At 59.4% G+C, this 21,109-nt stretch overlaps 1 protein-coding gene across 2 annotated transcripts in view; it reads left to right on the top strand.

The window, feature by feature from the left end:
• Window positions 1-14,964, top strand: part of CD82 (CD82 molecule) — a 51,572-nt gene extending 36,608 nt beyond the window's left edge. The window contains exons 4-9 of one of the 2 annotated variants that reach the window (XM_057750053.1): window positions 588-712; window positions 846-920; window positions 9,667-9,768; window positions 12,561-12,770; window positions 13,069-13,152; window positions 13,464-14,964. In XM_057750053.1, coding sequence (XP_057606036.1) covers window positions 588-712; window positions 846-920; window positions 9,667-9,768; window positions 12,561-12,770; window positions 13,069-13,152; window positions 13,464-13,541 — 674 coding nt within the window. In that variant the 3' untranslated portion in view covers window positions 13,542-14,964. The remainder of the gene's footprint in view (window positions 1-587; window positions 713-845; window positions 921-9,666; window positions 9,769-12,560; window positions 12,771-13,068; window positions 13,153-13,463) is intronic. The other variant, XM_057750052.1, reaches the window with a different exon arrangement.
• The last annotated feature ends 6,145 nt before the right edge of the window (window positions 14,965-21,109 follow it).

The following is a 21,109-nucleotide window of genomic DNA, read 5'->3' as shown; positions in this document are numbered from 1 at the left end:
CTCTCTGAGCCTCCGTTTCCTCCTCTGTGAGATGGGCATGCTGGTGCCTACTGGGCAGAGTTCTGGCAGAGGGGAGACGGCCTGTGTGAAGCGCCTAAGGCAGAGTGAGTGGGCAAGGGAGGCCAGCGTCTGTTGTTTACCGACAAGGAGGAAGGCAGGCCCTCAGCGTCTGTGGCCCCAGCAGAACATGCCAGCCCGTGGTTCGTTAATTCAGCAGCTATTCATACAGCACGTTGCTGTGCCAGGCACTGTTCTGGGGCCAGGGGTTCAGCACAGACCAGAGTCCCGGCCTTCGTGCAGCTCGCAGGCGCGTGGGGGTGGCAGACGATGAGTGAGATAGGTCAGGGAAGCTAGAGTCTTTTCACTCCTGGTACAGGGATGGAGGGGTGGGCAGGCTGGATGGGGGGGTGGGGCGTACATCTCGCAGAGGCAGCTTCCAGAGGGGCTGAGGGAGCAGGTTCCTGGCTGGGTGGCCCACCCCAGTGCCCCGACCCCAAGGCATGGACTTGGCAACTGCCCTGCCCCAGTTCCGTACTTCATAAAGGCGAGCCAGACAGGCTGACCTGAATGCCCTTCTCCCCCCGCAGAGACCTCCTCCACCTCGCTCAAGGTGGGGGCCTACGTCTTCATCGGCGTGGGGGCCTTCACCATGCTCATGGGCTTCCTGGGCTGCATTGGTGCCGTCAAAGAGGTCCGCTGCCTGCTGGGGCTGGTGAGTACGGGCCTTCGCCGCTGCCCCCCAGCCGCCCTCATCCCGCTCAGAGGGGCCTGGGCACCGCCCTGGCCCAGCCTGGGCGGGGCGTCTGAGGGCCCCCGGCTGACTCTGCGTCTGCTCTTGTCCCCAGTACTTTGCCTTCCTCCTCCTGATCCTGATCGCCCAGGTGACGGCTGGGGTCCTCGTCTACTTCAACATGGGCAAGGTAAGCACGCCGTCATCCCCACCCTGACCTGGGCTGGACCGGCTGTGGGGGGTGGGGGATAGACAAGAGCCCTCTTCGTTGTCATAAGGAAACCCATAGCTGGGGAATTCCCTGGTGGTCCAGTGGTTAGGCCTCCGCGCTTTCACAGCCGAGGGCACGGGTTCAGTCCCTGGTGGGGGAAGTAGGATCCCGCGAACTGTGCGTCTCAGCCAAAAAAAGAAAAAGGAAACTTATAGGTTGCCCGGTCAGCCCCCCAGGCCTCCAGTTCCCCGTGGTCACACCACAGAACGTCAGAGGAGCGGACAGTACAGTACGGGGGGTGGAGTTGCTGCTGGGCCCAGGTCCTGGCTCGAGCCCTCCACTTTCTAGCGGCGTGGCCGTGGGCGAGCTGCCTTCCTCCGTGCCTGTTTCACCTTCTGGGGACGTTAACAAATTTAACTCTCGGGGTTGCTGTGATGATTCAGGGAGATTATCGTAACAACATACTTAGCAGTTCTCAGCACCTCATCCACAGATGAGGCTTAGGGAGGATACTGTCAATGAAAGCATTATTCCTATGTCAGAGGGAAGACGCTCAGCATTGAGGAACAGAAAATCAGATGCACCGGGGCTTACACTCTAAGGACATTTGTGGTTGACGTATCCAGAAGTTGGGTCTGGAAGCTCGGAGGCCCTGGTTCTGGCCGTCTGTTCAGCGTCCTCATCGTGGCGGCTTTCCTTCATCACGCCACGCACCTCGTGGCTGCCACAGCACCAGGCACAACATCTGTGCTGCTGTAGCCAGAAGAAAGGGATGGGGCAGTGCCAGCCACGCCATCCCTTTTATTAGAAAAGCAAGGGCCCCAGCGGTCTCCCCTAGACTGGGTCATAAAGGTCCCCCTAGCTTCAAGGGAGGCTGAGAAAGTTAAGTACCCAGCTTTCAGGCTCTAAAGACAGAGACACAGTAGAGAAGGGAGTTAGCAATGGCTTTGGGTGTGCCAGTCGATTGTGACTGTCACATTATCATTGTGGAGCACCGACTCCATGCACGTGGTATTTTCTAGAAGCTTTATGCACGTTATCTCGTCCTCCCAGCAGCTCTGCCGTGTAAGTGTTATGTTGATGGGCAGGGAAGCAGATGCTCAGAGAGATGAATAACCACAGCATCAGTGATACTAACGGTAACCCCGCATCCCTAATCCCTGTTCGGCACACCCCAGATGCTGGGCGCAGTGCTAGCCACTTTACATTCCCTCTTTCCCTGGGCCTCACCTCCTCTTCCTGCAGGTGAGCGGTGAGGGCACACAGCCGTCAGTGGCCAGGCGGGGTGAGAGCGCGGGCTCCCTGAGGCCTGTCGGAGTTCACCCGTGGCCCTTCCTCTGGGGCTACAGTTCTTGTCCACCGATTGGGCTGGCAGAGCCGGTGGCCAGGTAGACTCCTACATTTTACCACTCGGAGGTCAAGTTGCCGCAGATCCCTCTTGGAAGGAAGCTGAGAAAACATGACAGCAACATCAACAACGAACACAATAGAATTTAGAACAAGCCTGGCACTAAATGTTTTGCACATACTGCCTTTAATTAACCATTCCTCACAGCAAGCCTTGAGATCATGGGTATGGATACCCTCATTTTCAGATGTGGAAGCTGAGGCACAGAGAAGTTAAGTCACTGGGCCAAAGGTTACACAGCTAGTAAGTGGCAGAGCCAGGATTTGAACCCAGGCAGCCTGGATTCTGTGTTCATGCTGGTGAAATTTTCATTACAGTGGTTCCTACCTGAATCTGCTCTTTTTATTTATAATCCACACCCAGCCTGTTTCCTAGGAGAATTGGAGCTAGAAGCTAAAATCAATATGAGGAAGATCAGAGTGCACACTGTGAGAGAGGAAGACCATTGTTCCTGAAGCTAGGGGACAGGATACTCAGAGCAGCTGAGAGCTAACTTGAATACTGAGCTTCCTGGCGGCCAAGGCAAAAGGGGAAATAGCGGTTGTAGTAGCTGAAGGAAGTTCACTTGGCTACCTGACAGAAAACCAGTGTTATAGGGAAGAGAAACTGCTTTCCCAGGGCAAGAGTTGCAGGATTAGGTCTTCATTTCCACCCTGCGGCACCTGGGGCTTCTCTGGGACCCAGTCAGTGGAACATTACAAAGACAGTGGATAAGAATTGGGCCCCAGTGAGCTGGTTCCTGTGACTCAGAAGCTGGTCAACATGGCAGGGGTGTCGGGCAGTCCACCTTTCACCCCTGTGTTTCCACATCTCACAGTAATAAAGACGGTGCCCATCTGTGAGCACCAGCCTTGTCGCAGGAGCTGAGCTAATCACTTGACACACGTTTTAGTTTTACGAGATTTTTCAAGTTTAAGAAACTGAAGCCCAGGAAAGCAGTGACATTGGGCCATGGTCACACGCAGCTCAGGTGCGTCAGCGTGGAGATTTCCACCCAGATCTCTCCAACCCAAGGCCCATGGCCCCCTCTACTCCATGCTCCTCGCCTCCAGTGGGTATAATCTGCTCGGCTGTGGCAGGGAGCCATGCCTTAGAGGCGCCCCCAGCCCCAGAGCAGGGCTTGTCTGGAGAATCAGCTCTCCTGACTCCAGTCCAGGCTGTGTGCGTTGTGGTACCCCACTGTCCCCTCCTCTGCCTCCCCCCAACAGCCCGCCTCCACATCTCACACCCCAGCCCTGCCCCCAGCTCCAGTCTCACCTTGGCCCACCTCCTTTTCTGGAAAGTGGGGGGAAATTTCCTGGCTGTGCTGGGGAAGTTCTGGCGCCACTCCATTGCCCCAGTCGGAATGAATGATTTATTTTTTCTTTCCAAGCACATTGTAAATCCCGGTGGAAGACTAAACATGCCCTTGGTGGTGTTTATTCCTGCAGATGAGGCCCAGCTGGGGAGGTGGGACTTGTGTGAGCCTGAAGGAAAAAGGCTTTCTAGAAGGCGATGGGTCCGATCTTCCCCCTCTCTAGGCCTCCTGGGCAGGTGGGAGGGACTGGGCTCTCCCTGCAGTGGTCTCCAGGGCCACCATCTGTCCTTTCTCCCAGCAGCCACTGTCCCCAGGGCAGCAACGGGGGAGGCTGGGCGCCTCGGGAAAAGCACCGGCCTCTGGAGCCGTGGGCTCTGCGTCTGCCAATGGAGGAGAGTAGACCTGGCTGGCCCCCACCCCCACCAGGGTGGCAGAGAGCCCAGATTTCAAGGCTTGTAGAAAATACAGAGTAGTGGCCCAGGGCCTGGACCCCAGAACCAAACTGCCTATACTGGAGCCCTGTTCCAAGACCCTCGGCCAATTACCCAGCCTCTCTGAGCCTCAGTCTCCTCCTTTGTCAAGTGGCAGTAACCCTGTAGGTCCGCTCTCCCTTATCTGTAATTCCCAAATCCAAAAAAAATTCAAAAACCACAACTACCATTCGCACCTCATTTGGTGGCAAAATCGAACCTGAATGGAAATGAGCTTGTTGATGGCCTCCGTTCCCCTGTTACATGTCCCTCGGGGAATATCGAATGGGAGAGATTGGGGGGTTGTGACACATGGCCCCCAGCCCTTTCTACAGGGGGCCGGAGCCCACTGGCCCCAAAGGCCACCTTCTAGCACGGCGGCGAGGATGGAGCGCGTCGACAGATGGGAAGGGCGTGGCATCCACCTGGCCCAGAGCAGTTGTTTGCTGGCATCGCCGCAAGAGTTTATTAGCACTATCGCCACTACTAACACCACCAATGCCTAGCAAGGGCTCAGTGAATGGCAGCTGTCCCCGCTGTCACCGGTGTTGATGTTCGTATCAGCAAGGGCTGTGAGAACTGGGATTTAGCTGTGGAGTTAAGATTCCTCTGGCGGCTCCTTTGTCTGATCATTATCCAGCCCCCGTTTAGTAGGAAAAGCTCAGGTCTGGGATTCAGGGGCCCTGTGTTCTAGGGTGGGCTCTGCCACTATTTGCTGCGTGACCTTGGACAGGTTACTCAGCCTCTCTGAGCCTCTGGGGACCTCTTGGGCCATTCCCAGCTCTGACACTCTGGGATCCTGACTTGTTCTCTCTGGGCAGTAGAGGGTGGGCAGGGGTCAGTGAGGAAGGAAGTGAACTTGTAACGGTTTCCCGGGATGTGCTGCGCGCTGGGTTTGGTACGCTCATGGAGGCTGTACTGCTGACCTGCACGTGTCAGGCCGCTGAGGCTCTGAGAGGTTACATCAGGGGCTTGAGCAGAAGGCCTGAGGGCTGAGAGCTTGGAGGACAGGCGCTCACGTGGTCTGGGTGGGAGCCGGGGGCGGGGGGTAGTGACAGTGGCTGCGCGAGACTGCTGTGTGCTCCCCAGAGAGGGTGGGCAGCCAGGAGAACCGTGATTCCCTCCCGCCTCCTTCCCTCTCCCACCTGAGGAGCCCAAAGTAGCCAGATAACCAGTGTGCATAGGACGGAGTGCACAGGTAGTAAAACGGGTTCCTTGAGGACAGTGCTGTTCTGTGAGACGTCTGCTCCCCGCGACAGAAACTTCCTGATCCACTGGCTTGGGTTTCTACTGCCAGAGGGAGGCAGCTGGAGCCAGGACGGGCGGAGGTGACGGTGATCTTTCTCTTCCCTTTTGGGAAGGGGGAGGAAGGCATCCAGGCTGTCCTTCTGGAAAGGGGTGGTGGAGAGCAATGGGCGGTGTCTGGCTCCCTTACCTGACTCAGGCCCCGCCCTCAGGGAGCTTATGGAGGGGGGCGGGGAAGAGGTACGTGACGGTGGTCCCCCTGCTAAATTCTGGGGTAGCTGGTTATGTAGATTGCAGCTGGACTTTCAGGAAAGACTTGGGTGGTCACTAAGAGTAAACATGCCACCCCCTCCACACTCGCCAGGGCAAAGGATCCTCATTTCTCGCCAGGATCCCAGGATGAAGTCTCAAAGCATTTGGCAACATCTTCTGTGGGAACCGGGGAGGGGACAGGAAGGTGTGGGTCCCTTACATTGAATGGGAGCATCTCACTATAAGAGGCAATTTCACACATTAGAGCATGGAGAGGGGGCTGAATACCATCCCAAAGAGCCATCAGAGTTGCCTGGAGGTTTACCCAGGGAAGAAGGGGACAGAGGAAGACAAGGTTGGGTCTCAAATACAGTGTTTGAATGACATTTGTCCTGGAAGAGAACAATTTGATTTGTTCTGCGTGGTCCCAGCTGGGACTTAGGAGGGAGAGTGAGGATGAAAACTAATGGGTTGAAGTCATTTGGGCTCAACTTAAAATGAATTGTTGGTATCAAGGACGTCCCCGCCCCTGCAATGTACTGGTATGGTACTGAGTTCCCCATCACAGGGAGCATTTAAGCAGAGCCTAGAAAACTATGGAGAAGATTCTTAACATTTGGATGATATGCTGGAACTCAAAGGTGCCTTCTAATTCTACCTCTCTGAGAAAGGGGCAAGATGACATAGAAGCACAGCATGGGGTTGCGAGGGAGGAGAGTTACCCAGAGGATGGCGGGATCTCGGGCCAGGTGGAGACGGTGGGTGACTTGCTATGAGTAGAGCCTCAGGGTTCCAGAGGTGCATATAGCAGGTTGTGGTCATATCTCTGCTGCTTGCCAGCTGTCTGATCTTGGGAAGTGGTCCTCACTGTCTGAGCCTGGGTTTTCTCTGCTGCGAAGTGTGGAGGATGGTATTAGACAGGACCAGGGCTGGCTTCCTAGGTGTGTACCCTGAGAATCCACACAGTGTCCCACACTTCGAAAGGTCCCGTGCTTGGCTCAATGTCTTGAAATTCTTAATCATTTTGAAATAAGGAGCCCTGCACTTTCACTTCGCACTGGCCTGTAAATTACGTGGCCACTCCTGGGCAAGACTCTTTATTACGTGTGAGAGTAACCCAGCTCTGGGCAGAGGTGGCTGCAGGCTCAGCTGGATCCAGGTTTCTAATGCCACCTGCCACCTGGACTATCTCTTCATCCTCAGCCCTGCTCTCCTCCGTTGGCTCCCTCCTCAGACCGGCTGTCCCCGATGGAGCCTGGGGTGGCCACCAGCCGCTCAGGCCCTCCTCCCACCAGGTTAGCAGGAAGAGAGGCCCGTGTGTATGACCTCGGGTCACGCGCCCATCCCCGAACGGCTCACTGTGCCCAGGGTGTGCAAGGCACGACGTGGCAGCCTGGGTCTTTGCCCGTGGCAGCAAGGGGGCAGGGCTCCCCAGCCACGTGGAGGGGTTGAGGGGTGCTCACTGATGAGGAAGGGAACTGCTGCGTCAAGAAGGAAGAGTGGATGTGGGGCAGGCGGAAACCACAGAGAGCCCCCTGCAGGGATGACGTGAGACGGTGAGCATCTTCTCACTCTCCCTCCTCGCTCCTTCTGGTCTCAGGAGCGGCCTGGTTGCCAGGGGAGCTTCCCTGGACTCCCAACACCGCCTCCCGGGCATTGGGGTCCCCAGGCACCAGCTCCAAGCTGAATCAGCCCCTGCAGCCATGGTCCCTGTGGCCCAGTTGAGTCCCTCAGCCCCATTCTGGGCTGGAGGGTGGATGTGGGGTTTCCATGGAAACCACCCAGCCTCAGTGGAAACCACCCAGCTTCCATCACCTTTTCATTTCTGGGGCCTGAAACAGGAAAGTCTGGGCTGCTGTGGCAACCATGCTGGGTAGAAATAGAGCCCAGGGCCACGGGGGAGGGAGGGCGGGAGGATGTGGGGGAGACGGCTCTCTGTGCAGATGCCTCTGGGGACCCCCTTCTTTCCATGCCTCGCGGATCATCTGCTCACCGGGGAGGAGAGGGGAAGCAGAGACCGTCGGGGCAAAAAGACTGAGATTCTGCAGGCAGCAGCCCCCGCGGCGTGACAGGGGCAAACCACTGAGCTTACCCGGACCCTCCTGAAACCTGCTCTGACCTGCCGCGGGGTACGGCCATGTGGTTTAAACGCTGATAGAGCTTAATGGATAAGAACTTGGGTCCTGGAATCAGACAAGCCTGGTCCAAATCCTAGCTCTTCATATGTTAGCTGTGAGACCTTAGGCAAGTTAACTAACCTCTCTGGGCCTCGTTTTCTGCATCTCCATAAGGAGGGAACAAGGTCAATACGTAGGCCATAGGTCTGCTCGGAGGGTGACAGGGAAACACGGCATTAAAAGTCCTTAGCATGAAGTCGGTAATAACAAGCATTGGTTCAAATCAAAGCATTTGATTAGCCGCTATTGTTGTTGTGATTAGTTACTGCCGGGCAAACTTGGCAAATTGTAGAGCTCTGTGTGAGCAAAACCAAAGAATTATTGATATTTCGCTGAGTGTTATTGAAAGGGAGAGGGGCTGAGAGCGGCCCCAGAGGGTGGGGCTGCCTGTGAGGGGGCTGGTTTCCCAGGTTTGGTGAGGGAGGGGGGGTGGGGAGCCAGGCCCGCAGGTCGGTCTAGAGGATGTGGGTTCTGTGAGCGCTGCATTTGTGGGGAGCTGGCGGAAGCCCCGTTCACGGGTTTCTGAGCTGGGCTCTGAAAGTCCCTGTCTGGAGGTACCTGTCCCATCTCCCCAATTCCTCTTTCTCAGGAACCCAGGGGCAGGTGTGGGGCTCTCCCCTTGGTGCCCCTGTCCCATCAGGCCCCTCACCCCGGGGTTCCGCAGGGACAGCAGGTGACCACGACCGGCCTATCCCTGCTGGGACGCCCGGGGAGGCCCCTGAGCAAGGTCCGCAGGTGGGGCCCGGCCTCTGGGCTGAGGGAAGCCTGTCCTCAGCTCTTAGGCTGGTTTCGGGTTTGCCTCGCTCTGCAGAGCTGACTTGTTCCTGAAAAGCTGCTGTAGCGGGACCCTCTATTCAGAGCCCAGTTGGAGGCCTTGGGGGCCACAGGCTTTTGCTCCCTGCACCCCTCGCCTGCCTGCTTTGTAAATGACTGTTTTCGCTGTGGGCTTAGTGAAAAGCAGGTACTTCTCTCTTCCTCCACGGTGGAGCCTGGACTCCCAGCCTGCAGGGAGCTAGCGCGGACAGGATGTGAGCGCCGTGGGGCCCTGGTGTGCGGCAGGCGGCGGGGTTGTGCGCAAGTTCCGCATCTGCGCTCGCCGCACACCTACTCGAGCTAGGCTGGGCAAGACCCAGTCCCTGCCCCTGTGGAGCTGAGGTTCCAGTGCAGGAGAGAGACTGTAGATCCTGGAAACAGATGAGCGTGTAATGACAAGACTAGGAAGAAAGATACCGCATGCTTCCCCTTGTAGGAGAAGGAGTGTCTGGGAGGGGAGAGAGAAGGGCTGACATTTTCCGGGTGCTCCAGGAGGGCCTTTCTGAGGAGGTGCCATTTGAGTAGCGCTCTAAAGAACGTGGAAGAGTGAGCCACGTTCGCATCTGGAGGAAGAGGATTCCAGGCAGCGGGGACAGCAAGTGCAAAGGCCCTGAGGCAGGAGTATGCCTCGCACAAAGACAGCAAGGCCTGTGTAACCGAAATAGAGGGAGGAAGAGCAGCGGGAACGAGGTCTGCAAAGAGCAGGGCCAAATGGTGTGGGCTGTTGAGAAGACGGTGGTGTTTCTCCCAAGCGTGGTGAGAGGCCACCGGACGGTTTTCAGCAGTGACAAGGACAGGGGCCCGTCTAAAGGAACGTGGGCTGTGAGTGCCGAGGAGATGGTCAGGCAGGAGCGGTTGACTCTGACTGCACTGGACTTAGCGTGGTGGCCGGGGGAGGGGGTACCCAGGAAGTACCAGGAAAGTGGAAATTGGTTGAAATGGGTGACGTGAGCGTGTCCCCGGTGTTTGGGGGAGTGGGAGAGAGACAGCTTAAGCAGATGTGACCAGAGACGGGGCACGGTTTCAGGGACACTGACCTCGGTCCTCACTCTCCCCTCTGCAGCTGAAGCAAGAGATGGACAGTGTCGTGACCAAGCTCATTCAGAACTACACGCACGGTCAAGAGGACAGCCTTCAGGAGGCCTGGGACTACGTGCAAGCTCAGGTGAGGGCGCGTGGGGCACTGGCCTCTGCATGGCCGCACGGCCGGGGCTGGCCTTCTGTGGGCCTGGCTGTGCCTGACAGACAGAAGATGTTAGCGGTTCGCGTGTGAGTGTGCACCTGCTGGAGGCAGGGGCTCCTGCACGGCACCCCGTCCTGACTCCCCAGCAGTTCCCACCCAGGGGCCTCGGGCCCAGGAGGCTGCTTCAGGGCTCACAGGGCTCCCCACGTGGCCAGAAGTGGGGGGCAGCCCTCGACCCTCTCCTCTCAAGCCGGGCTGGGGGTGCTGGGCTCTCCCCGGAGGTTAGGAAACTGGGTGCCAGAGCTGAGGTGCTGACGCAGGCCCTGGTGGAGGCTGCCTCGTGGAGGAGACGCGGGAACCTTCAGGGGTGAGAGGAGTGTTCTATTCAAACCCTGACCCAGGCGGTGCTTATGCCCACGTGGGCGGGATCGTTCATCAGGCTGAATCTGTACCCTGTGGGGTGCGTGTTCCACCGCCGTTAAAGTGAGAGAGAGACTGGCTAACAGGCAGACTGACGGATGGACGGATTGACAGAATGACTGCTGGCTGGCTGACAGAAGGACTGACTGACTGTCTAAATGAATGAATGACAGACGGATGGACTGACGGACTGACTGACTGACTGGGTTCCCAGCCTGCCTGGATGCTGAGCCAATCACCACGCACACAAATAGCCCTCAGCGATGGGGTCCCAGCTGCCCCCCTTTGGTGGTCCCGGATGTGTGTGCCCTTGGCCAGGACCCTCCCTCTCCAGCCTGCGGCCTCCCCCTCTGTGGCTAGAGGGCCCTGGACACAACAGGACTGGCCGGCACTGCCTGCCGGCTGCCTTCAGAGAGGCCCGTGGGATATGAGAGGCAGACGGGACGGCACGAGAAAGCCTGACGCAGGAGAGCACGGAGACTAGAGATGGGTCTCTGTCCCAGCAACACGGGCACGTCTGTTCTCTGAGCTGCGCAGAGGGGAGGAGACACTTTCTGGCCTACATGCGTCACAGAGTTCTGGTGACACAGGGGGCTTGTGTCCTCTGGAGGGCTCCAGGCGCACAGGAAGACATTTTCCATCCCACCGTTGGTTTGGTCGCAATTGCTGAGACCCTTTGCTAAGATGAGAGGGGGCGGGATGTCCCAGGAGGAACAAAGGTCACCCTTCAAGAAGCCCGGGGCAGAGGCGGGTCCCTGGGGAGGTGAGGAGCGCCCCGTCACGGGAGGTGGTGGGCTGAGCAGGGGACTTCAGCAGCGCGCAGGGCCTCTAGGTGATTTGACGTCTGTCAGGTGCTGCTGGGGATGGTGGTAAGAAAACAGAGGGTGAGTCAGGCTCCCAAGGGCTGACATACAAAACTCAGTGACTTCCTGGCCAGGCCTTCTCTGGGCCTCCGTTTCCTCATCTATCACATGGGACTATTGATCCACGCTCACGTGAGATGCGTTTATAAACCCAAGGCACTTATCACGTGGCAGGCGGGTGTGATGCGTGATCATCATCACAAGCACTGAGACCCTGGAGGGGCCCTGCCTGCTGCAGTCAGAGGACCAAGGAGAGCTGCCTCATTTTGCTTGGGTGTGGGAGGGCCTGTGGGTGCCCCCTCAGAGGTGCCAGCCTCTCTTGCTGAGGAGGAGGCAGCCAGGCACCTGCAACATAAAAAAGTAAATCCTGGACTGGAGACTGCCTGGAGCCGGAGCCGCCTGAGTGTGCCGGGCACGCCCCCTGCTGGCCGCCGGGCTGCTGCTCAGGGACGTGCCGCCTGAGCTGGGAAAGAAGCCGGTGGGGAAGTGACCGCGTGCTGGGCACGGTGGCGCGCAGCTCGCCCATGCTGGCCCTTCAGTCCTCCCGGGGGCCCTAGCAGAGTGGCAGTCCTGACCCCATTCTCCAGATGAGGAAACCAGGGCTCAGAGAAGTGCAGCAGCTTGTCCGTGCACAGGGCAGGGCCAGAATTTGAAAGGGCCCTCCCCCGACTCCACTCTGCCTTCCCGGGCATTTCCCGGCACAGGCTTAGCTCTGCTGAGATCCCAGTCCTGTCGGGAAGTCAAGCCCACATGTGATCTGAAGCCTCTTGGGGCCCCCTTCATAAGCCCCATGGAACACAGAAAGGCTTTCTTTGCTTCGGGAACGACAACATTTTCTGCTCTAATAAGGCAGTTGTACCGTGTCTCCCTTTTCACTTTGGCAACCAGGAAGCTCAGAGCCAAACCTCAGCTCCAGCACGTTCTCAGAGCCTAAAAGTGAAACTGGCCTTTCCTGGGCGATTACTATGCCCTCCAGACCTGGGCTGGATGCCTTGCCTGCCTCGTCCCATTTAGTCCTCGTAACAGACCGAGCTAGGAACCTTTGTTCCCCCCATTTTGCAGAAGGGGAAGTTGAGGTCTGCAATTTGACCAGAGCTGAGTAGCTGGTAGGTGGCAGAACTGGGATTTGAACCTGGTAGCCTGACTCCAGCCCCCAAACTCTAAGCCCTATGCCGTCTGTCCTCCTTGTGTCCTGTACACCTGTGTTCTTTCAACTTGACCATCCGTCCTGCTCTGCTTTATATATTTCTTGCTCCTGATTTTGTTTCCTACTGTTCTGATAGCTTACAGTGTATCCTGAGAGCCCCTTTAAATTCCTTGTGGCTCACAAACGCCACAGTGAAACCTAAACTCTGATCCTGATGGTTTGGCTGAGAACTGGGGTTGTGGGGGGTGGGGGGGAGCTGGAAGAGGCAGCTCTGAGCCCCTGCCCAGGGAGACCCCTGTTGAGTGGGCGGTGGGCTCGAGCAGCCTGGCCCCTTCTCCACCCAGGTGAAGTGCTGCGGCTGGGTCAGCTTCTCCAACTGGACAGAAAATGCCGAGCTCATGAATCACACCAGCATCACCTACCCCTGTTCCTGCGCGAACCACAGCAAGGAGGACGGCAGCCGGCAGCCGCCGCAGACGGGCTTCTGCCAGGCCCCCGCTGGCAACGAGACCCAGAGGGGCAACTTCCCTGAAGAGTGGCCGGTGTACAAGGAGGTGCGTGGACAGCTGTTGGGCGGGGCAGGGCCCGGGGGGCAGTGGGTCCAGACCCTCAGGCCCCCCGCTCGCCTGGGCTGCTGCCGCATCGACCGTTCTTCACTGAGCTGTTCCTGCCTTTGATCCACGTGCTTGTCATTTGCCCCTTCGTCTGCGGACTCATCAATGTATCCATTCAAGGCACACCCAGACCCCTCTCCGCCCACCCTCGGGGCTGGGGGCGGCCTCTCCTGGTGATCCTGCGTGACCGGGTGCAGCGGCCGCTGTGGCGTGATGTGGCTGTGTTCTCTGCCTGCAGGGCTGCAAGGAGAAGGTGCAGGCCTGGCTGCGGGAGAACCTGGGTGTCATCCTCGGCGTGTGTGCGGGCGTCGCTGTCGTCGAGGTCTGGGTCCCGTCCCCTCCACCCTCCCCGTGCTGCCCTCCCGGATCGTCCGGCTCTGCGGACGTCCGGTGGGGGGAGGGGCGGGCTGAGGCCACCCGCTTCTAGAGGCCCCGCGGCAAGCCCGGCCTGCCCGCTGCCGCTCGCGGGCGCCTGGGCTGCCCGCGTCACAGGCTGGTCCTCAGGCTCTCGTTGAGGATCTGCTTACTCAGGTCCAGTCCTGTGTGTTGACCTGCACAGCGGGGCGCTGCTCCGGGGCCTCTGGGGACCGGGGCCGCCCTGCCGGCCCTGACTCTCAGCCTCTCCCTCCGCAGCTCCTGGGGATGTTCCTGTCCATATCCTTGTGCCGGCACGTCCATTCCGAAGACTACAGCAAGGTCCCCAAGTACTGAGGTGGCTGCTGCCCCCACTCCCTGCCTGTCCTCCAACCTCAGGGCTCCTAGGGGGTCTCCTCGGCTCCCCCCCCCCCCCTGACTCCAGGCCTGCATCCCACTTCACTGCCCAGATCCCTTGTCCGTCCTGTGTTGGCTGCAAGTGGGGGGCTTCCTGGGGCCTGGACCCCTCTCCTTTGCTTTTCCGCCACCAGCCTTAAGCCCCAGCTATTCTGTGGCTCCTCCACGCGCTGTCTGCCAGGGTTGTCTTCGCAACTCAGCGAAAATGCTCCCTGCAAAGGTGGGCTGGGTTTCTACCTGCCTTGGGGGCTGTATGTATTGTATGGGAGAAAGTGTATTAGAAACTCGGGAGTGGGGTAGATAAGGCACCCTGGGCTGTCAGGTGACTGCCCACTGTGTCGTGGGTCAGCTCTGTTTCCCCTGTGATGCTCCTAGCCTTGGTTTCCACATTTCCATGGAGATAGTGGGAGAGGGTGGGCTTTCCCTGACAAAAGACATAGCACCCCTTCCTCAGCCTGACCCAGCCCCCCAGGCAGCTCAGATCCGCCTGGGCCGCGCCATGGGGGCTGGGCCTAGGGGAGCTGGGCTGAAGGGGGTCTGCCTGGGCAAGAGGGTCCGGACTGGCCCCGGGCTGCCTCGGGAATCAGAGGGGTGAGCCCTCCGGGTGTGGACGAAACTGGCACTACATCTGCCAGGACCCTGAGCTGTCCAGGGAAGCGAGAGGATGCTCTCTCCTGTCCTCTGTGCCCCAGGGAATGGGTGGGTAAGGCTGTGCCTTCTAGCAGGGTGGGGAGGGGCCCTGCGCACAATTCTGTAAAACGTGGTTGATGGATTATTAAAGAGGATTTGTAACAATCCCGCCTGCCGTGGTGGCGATGCTGCTTCCCAGGGTAGGGGGAGGACCAAAAAGGAGAGGTAATGTGCACGGCACGGCCGGGTCTGCAGGGAAGAGTGACGGGCACCTCACTGCTGTCCCCAGGACAGGGGGCCCTTTTAGGGCAGCTCTGGACCCCTGTGCACGCTGGTACATGAGATGTGTGACTCCTGGCTCTGGTCCGTTTGCCTGGCTGCCGGCACGGCTGGGGTTTGATTTGTGTGTTCAAGCAGGTGTAGATGGTGTCCCTAGGACTGGCCTCTGAGACCAGGGTACAGGTGCCCCTGAGCTGGCCGTGGGGGTGGGTCCGTGAAGCCACAGAATAAACCCCGCCTCTTTCTAGAGCATTTGTTTTTCACAAAGGAAGGAAATATTTTCATATTAAAGAAATGTGATGGAGTAAGATGTGCAAAATTCAGGAGGTTTCTAAAGATGCAAGATGAGACTTTAAAGGACGCTCTTCCTTGTACACAGGGGTGAGCCCTAGCACACCCCCCGCCCAGCATCCTGAAGCCCAGGGGAGATGCTCAGATGGCAGATGTGCCATCACGGCTGCTTTAGGACATGTGGTGGGGGAAGCTCCCTGGGGTGGGGGTGGGGGGTGGCCGGTGTGGAAGGCTGGGGGAAAGGCCAGTCTAAGGGGGCACTTGCCCCACCATCTCCTCCTCTTTGACTTCTCTGGCGCCCTGGAGGCACAGGAAGGGGTGGATGGATGGCGGACTTGCCTCCCCGAAGTGGGGCGGGAAGTGCTGTGGAGGTGTTTCAGCGGGACCCGGCAGGTGGCGCTGCTGCTCCAGCCTAGGCGCCCGGTGGCGCCCAGGGCTGTTCCCGGGGGGACCTGGGCACCTCGCCAGCGCCTGTGGGCCTCTCACTCGGGTGGGTTGGTGAAAGTGCAGCTTCCAGGGCCTGGCAGATCTGGGGCAGCGGATCTGGGCTGGGGAGAAAGAAACTGCATCTTTAGCGGCCCTCCAAGGTGATTCCTGAACAAAGTTGCTTTCGTGTCTCAGGCCCTGATGAGATGGGCTGGAGGGCAGGCCCAGGGCACATGCCGCGTCCTCCAGGAAGGGGGGAGGGGCGCACCTTAGGGACCATCTAACTCTGGGTCTGAACCAAACTTCTTGCAAGAGGTTCCCTGCGGCTAAAATCCAGGGCACACCTCCTCCCAGGCCTTTGGGAGGTGCCGGCCGTAGCCCTGGGCTGAAGAAACCAACTCCAAGAGGCCGTTTGCCACAGTCAGGGACTCTCCCCGGAGCGCTTACCAAGCTCAGAGGGCTGAGGGCTCTGAGTGAAGCTCTTCCAGCTTGTTTTATTTATAGTCTGTCTCTTTCACAAAAGAAGCACATACAATAAAATGTAAAAACTTACAGAAAATATCACGCATGAGGAAATATAGACTTGGGTGAATTAAGCACAAGGTTATTTGACTTAGCTGGCCTGCTGACGGCAAATGCATGGCAAGGGGCTGCAGGCGGTGGGCGTGCAGGAGCCCGGGGCTCTGTGGGGCAGTGGCCGGAGTCCAGGCGGCCAGCTGGCGAAGCGTCCCTGCCCTTCAGTGATGCCTGCGGGTGGGGCCCCCGGCGGGACACCTGGGAACGTAGGTGTGAGCCTGTCGGGGGTTGCAGATGGGGGTCTCTGCCTGGGCGTTCTCTCAGGACCCATCAGGCCCCTGGAGTTGTGGACGATGCCGGCATGCAGCCAGCAATCGGGTGAGCACAGGAGCCCCGTCTTCCCCACGCACAGCTCTCCTCCTCGACCCCCCTTGTCTTGGTGGAAGAATGGGGGGGCCAGCGTGGTCTAGGAAGCCCAGAGCCCCCTCCCCAAAGAGCAACAGCAGATGTTAGCTGGCTGAGAGCACAGTGGGAAATCAGGGTGGGTCAGGCCCCGGTGCCCGGGGCTCTGGGGCTGGGAGTCTCAAGAAGGTGGGGGGCAAAGGAGACCTGAGGTAACTCCCTCAGGTCTGAAGCCACCTGCTGACCTCTGACCTAAATGGGACCTTGGCCCCTCCCTCTCGGGCAGGTGAAGGGAAGGGGCAGGAGAGTATGGAAGGTCCCACCTGGCTGTCCTCACGGGCCCTGTGCCACAGAGAGTAGGAGTGGGCCCAAAACTGCGTCTGAAAATACTTTAGAGAAGACGGAGAAGATGTCAGAAGTGATTAGGGGGTGGGCGAAATCCCGCAGCCTGCTTCCTCTGGCATGCCCACCTCACCAGGCCCGTGCCAGACCTGGCAGCGGGAAAGTGCCAGAGGCAGCGCTGGACCAGCACGGAGCGGCCTCTAAGGGCATCCTCCTGCCCCCACCGCCTCCCTCCACCCCAGATTTCCCAGGGCTGTGACGTGAAACCTGGTCACCATGGCACTGAGACCGCTGGCCACCCGCTCCTACCTCCTGGGAGGACCCAGTTTCTCCACCTCTTTCGACTCCAGGCTTGTGAAGTTCCTTGGGGAGGGACCATGGACTGGCTTCTCTAATTCTCCGCTGGCCCCGAGAGCCCGTCATGCATCCGCAGGGGCCTGGGGCGTCCAGCCTCTCGCCTCCCTCCCTGGCGGCTGGGCCAGCGGAGCTGCTGCCGGGCCTTCTGTGGGGGCAGGGCCGCCCCTGGGCTCCATCGCTCCCACCAAGGTCCAGGCCAGGGGACACCCCCTTCAGAGGATTGACCAAGGGCCCCACAGTGGCTGGCTGCTGTGCCCCTGGGCAGTGACCACCTACAGCTCCCTGGGGCCGGGCAGGAGGCCCAGGTGGGTGCCAGCTTGCTCTCTGGGTTTGGGGGGAGCCAGTGGTGGTGCCCAGAATGTGTCCAGGAGGCTGGAATCCGGGGGAGCTGTGCCCATTCCCATTGGTCAGTGCCCAGTGGGAATGGAAGCCAGACTTGAGCTGGAGTAGGGTCCTCTGTGTGGATGGGCGGGCGGGCAGGGCCACCTAGGGACTGGCCTGGGGGGATTGTCATTCACCACAGAGAATATTTCAGTGTTTGAATAACGGGCACGGCTGTATGGGCCAAGTACGGCCGAATGTCAGCCCTGCACGCATGCGCGCCCACGCACGCGCCTGGAAACCCCTGAGTCCAGTCCCTTCCCTGCTGGGAGGACTCCTGGCTCTTTCACTTTTCAGACTAAGCTGTGGGTGGCCAGTGGCAGGCAGGAAAGGCCACACGTCTGCCAGCTTGGAATGTTCCTGGCCTGTCCCGGCAGTACATCCCACCGCCAACCCCAGTCCTGCCTGTTTCGGGGCCGCGCCTGCTCCAGCCTATGCCCTGCGGTCTTCCGGGTGAGCACGTCCCCCAGGCCGAGGAGCAGTGAAGGGGGTCCCCGTGACACTGGAGTGGCCCGCCAGCAGCGCTTCTCGTGAGCCAGAAGCGCCACCACGTCCTTCCCCTGCAGAGGGACAGAGACCATGCTGCCTCAGGGAAAGTGTCCCGCTGCTCCCTGGGGCCTTTGGAACCTGTGGGCTGAGGCTCGTTCTCTCCCTCCCTCCCTCCCTCCTCACTCATTCACACCACGACTACCTCACGGGCACCGGCTGTGTGCCAGGCCCTGTCCTAGGCTCCTGAGGACATGGCCGTGAAGACACCTACATGGCCCTTGTGTTCCGGGGAGCGCAGGGAGTCTCGCTCTCTCACCTGCGCACACCTACACGTGCGTGCACACCGCCGCCGGCCGCTGGCGGCACGACCCCTGCCGAGGGCTGCTTGGGAGCCCTGGGGCCCATCCGAGGCCTCTGGCATCCTGTGGAAGGAAGGAGAATAATGGACAGCGGGTGAAACAAACAGGAAAACGGGGGAAGGCTCATCACTCAGCCCCTCCCCCCCAGCCACACTCCGCAGGAGTCAGCCATTCCCCTGGCAGCCCCCTCCCAGCCCAAACCAAAGAAAACCAAAACGCCTCCCCGTCCTGGGCGGCCGTGGGCCCGGTGACTTCACCTCTCTCAGTCTCACCTCTGACACGGGGACGCTAATGCCTAACTCCCAGGGTTATTGGGGGAATCCAGTGACGTCACGCACATCGTGAGCTGCTTCCCCGCAGCCTGTTCCCATGACTGCGCTTTGGCCTCGGCGGGATTCCCCAGCCCCCTGGGGTGGGCCTCCCTGGGCCGGACGGGCAGGCTGGAGGACTTTGGTGCCTCTGGGCCTGGAACTGCGGGTCGCTCCAAGAGACTGCTGCCAGGGAGGAAGGAATCGGTGCCCGGGCCCCTGCCCCGTGGGGCAGAGCCTCCTGGCTTCTGGGGAAGGCGCAGCGGGGTAGGAGGGGCCCCTCTAGGGCAGAGCCGTGAGCACCCCCACCCCCCGTTGCCCCTCTGAAGTCACTTCCCCAGCACCTGCCTTCTGGGCTGGGGAATGTCAGGCCCAGAGCCAAGCTCCCCATCGCCCCCTGCGTTACCTCGGACGCCTCGAACAGCACCCTCTGGGACCAGGAGTGGGCTTCCTGCAGGATGCTGGGCTGTGGGGGCGCCAACAGGAACAGCTGGACCTTGAGAGGGGCTGGGAGGAGGGGAGGACGGAAGGTGGGGGCTGGAGAGGCCCCAGCAGCCTCCTGGGGGGGGGCGGGGCAGTGGGGGCCGGAAGGTGCTGGTGGCAGCCGACAGGAGTGGAGGCGTCTGGCCTCTGCCCTGCATCACGCACCTGGGCGAGCCCATTCTGGGGCTTCCGGGAGGACAGCGACCCTCTTGGTGCTGGTTCAGGGAGGACTCAGGGTCTTGGGGGCCTGGGACGTGTCCCTACTCTGAGGTCTGGTAGGATGGGAGGAGAGGGGCAGGTTCACCCAAGGAGCTGCAGAGCAGAGGCCAGGGAGGGCGAGAGTGAGAAGGGGGCCGTGAACAGGACCCCAGCTGGAGGAGGAGCTGGGAACGGGAGCTAGACCAGCTCTGCAGGGTGAGGCGCGACGTGACAGAGGGGCACGCAGGGCGGCAAGAGGAGAGAGGGCGGGCAGCCCAGCGGGAGGCCAGGCACGTCTCCCCGGCACCTGCCTCCTTCCTGGTCATCACCACCATCGTCACCATCACAGCAGCCACCACGTACTCACCCTTCCCGCCCCAGCACAGTAGACGCCCTCTGTGCTGGTGGGAACGGAAACGTTGAAAAGCTAAGTCACTTGCTACGGGCCTGCCCCGCTGCATGAACCCAGGAGGAGTCATTCACATCGTAGTCTAAATAAATGGCTTTCCCTGGAGGTGGCAGTGGACAACCAGTACCACTGCACGTGACCATCTTGTGTCCATGGTCACACAGTAAGCGAAGAAGCTGGGACTGGCCCCCAGGCCTGTGGCTCAGTGTTCAGGGCCCTTTCCACTGGGCCTCAAGGCCAATGGGAATAAAGACCCCTGGTTCAGAAAAGGAGCAGAGGAGGTTAGCCTTTTGTGAGGACGCTCAATGCAATTAAATCCAGCTTTTCATCCGTCCATCTGTGCAATAACTATTGGGCACCCATCGTGTGCTAGGCTCTGTGGAAGGAATCAGGGTTCTCCATGGTCCCTGACATCATGAGCTCACAGTCTAGGGTGGGGCACTGGCCATAAACACAAACATAACTGGAAAATGTGCCCCGTTTCGGGGACGTATGACCAAGACACTGTCTCTACCTGCCCATAAATGCACGGAGGATGGAAGAAGCCTGTCCCCAGACTGGCCGTCTGACCTGACGTCCTCATTGGCTGGAGCACTGCAGGGGCTGCCACTCCACCAGGAGGCTGGCTGACCTGAGAGGATGCACAAGACCAATCAAAATATGAATACACATGAGAACCAGGTACCCCTAGCCCCAATGGGAACTGACCTGGCCTCCTGTCCACGCCACGTGGGCAGAAGAAGCTAGATTGTGATGGTCTAAACACCTTGTCAGAGATAGTTTAATGAGTTTATTTAGCAGACAGCTGGGGGTGCCCTGTGGGGAAGGGCAGAGGACACATGCATGTCCAGGTGTGCTGTGTATTTTTCCTTCCCCTGAGGACTGAGGGGACAGGGACTCCATGGGGTTTCCACGGGGGATGTAGGTCATCAGGTTCCCATGACTCCAGGAATGGGACACATGTGCTGGCCCTGTGCAGTCTGGTCTTCATCTCCTAAGGGTGCAGGGATTTGAAATGGGCAACCCGGCTCTGACCGGGGTTGGATCATGGAGCAGTGACGCCATCTGGGAAAGCAACAGGCTTTGCTGCTGGTGTCACACGGCAGAGCGGGCAGCTGGGGTGAGGTCACTGCACTGCAAATCAAGAGACATGGTTGCTATCCCTGACTTCCCCTCACCGGCTGCACTGTGGCCAGTTGTTTCCAGAAATGGTCACACTCTCCCCCTCCCTGTGTCGATGCCCTCTGCACCGTGACCCCGGATCTTGACTGGACCTGAGAATTGTTGTGGTGAATGGGATGTGGGGAAGGGGACAGTGGGCCAGCTCTGAGCCTAAGCCTCAAGACGTTGTGTACACGGCAGCTCTCATTCTCTCAAAACCCTGCCACTGCCTGGTGAAGAAGCCCAGGCTGGCCTGCTGGAGGATGAGAGGCATCCTCCCAGCCACCTCATCACCCCAGCCTCCCCGTGGAAGCAGAGCTGTCCAGCTCACCTGTGGCCAGCCATAGACGCAAGAGAGCCAAAGAATCACTCAGCTGAGCCCAACCTAAACTGTCAACATGTTAAACAGAACCGTGAGCTAACTAAATGGTGGCTGCTTTAGGCCCCTAAATTTGGGGGTAGTTATTACACAGCAAT

This window comes from Hippopotamus amphibius, chromosome 9 (genome assembly GCF_030028045.1).
Source record: "Hippopotamus amphibius kiboko isolate mHipAmp2 chromosome 9, mHipAmp2.hap2, whole genome shotgun sequence".
Taxonomy (NCBI): domain Eukaryota; kingdom Metazoa; phylum Chordata; class Mammalia; order Artiodactyla; family Hippopotamidae; genus Hippopotamus; species Hippopotamus amphibius.
The sequence above is the reverse complement of the archived record's forward strand: the minus strand, read 5'-3'. Positions and strand labels throughout refer to the sequence as shown.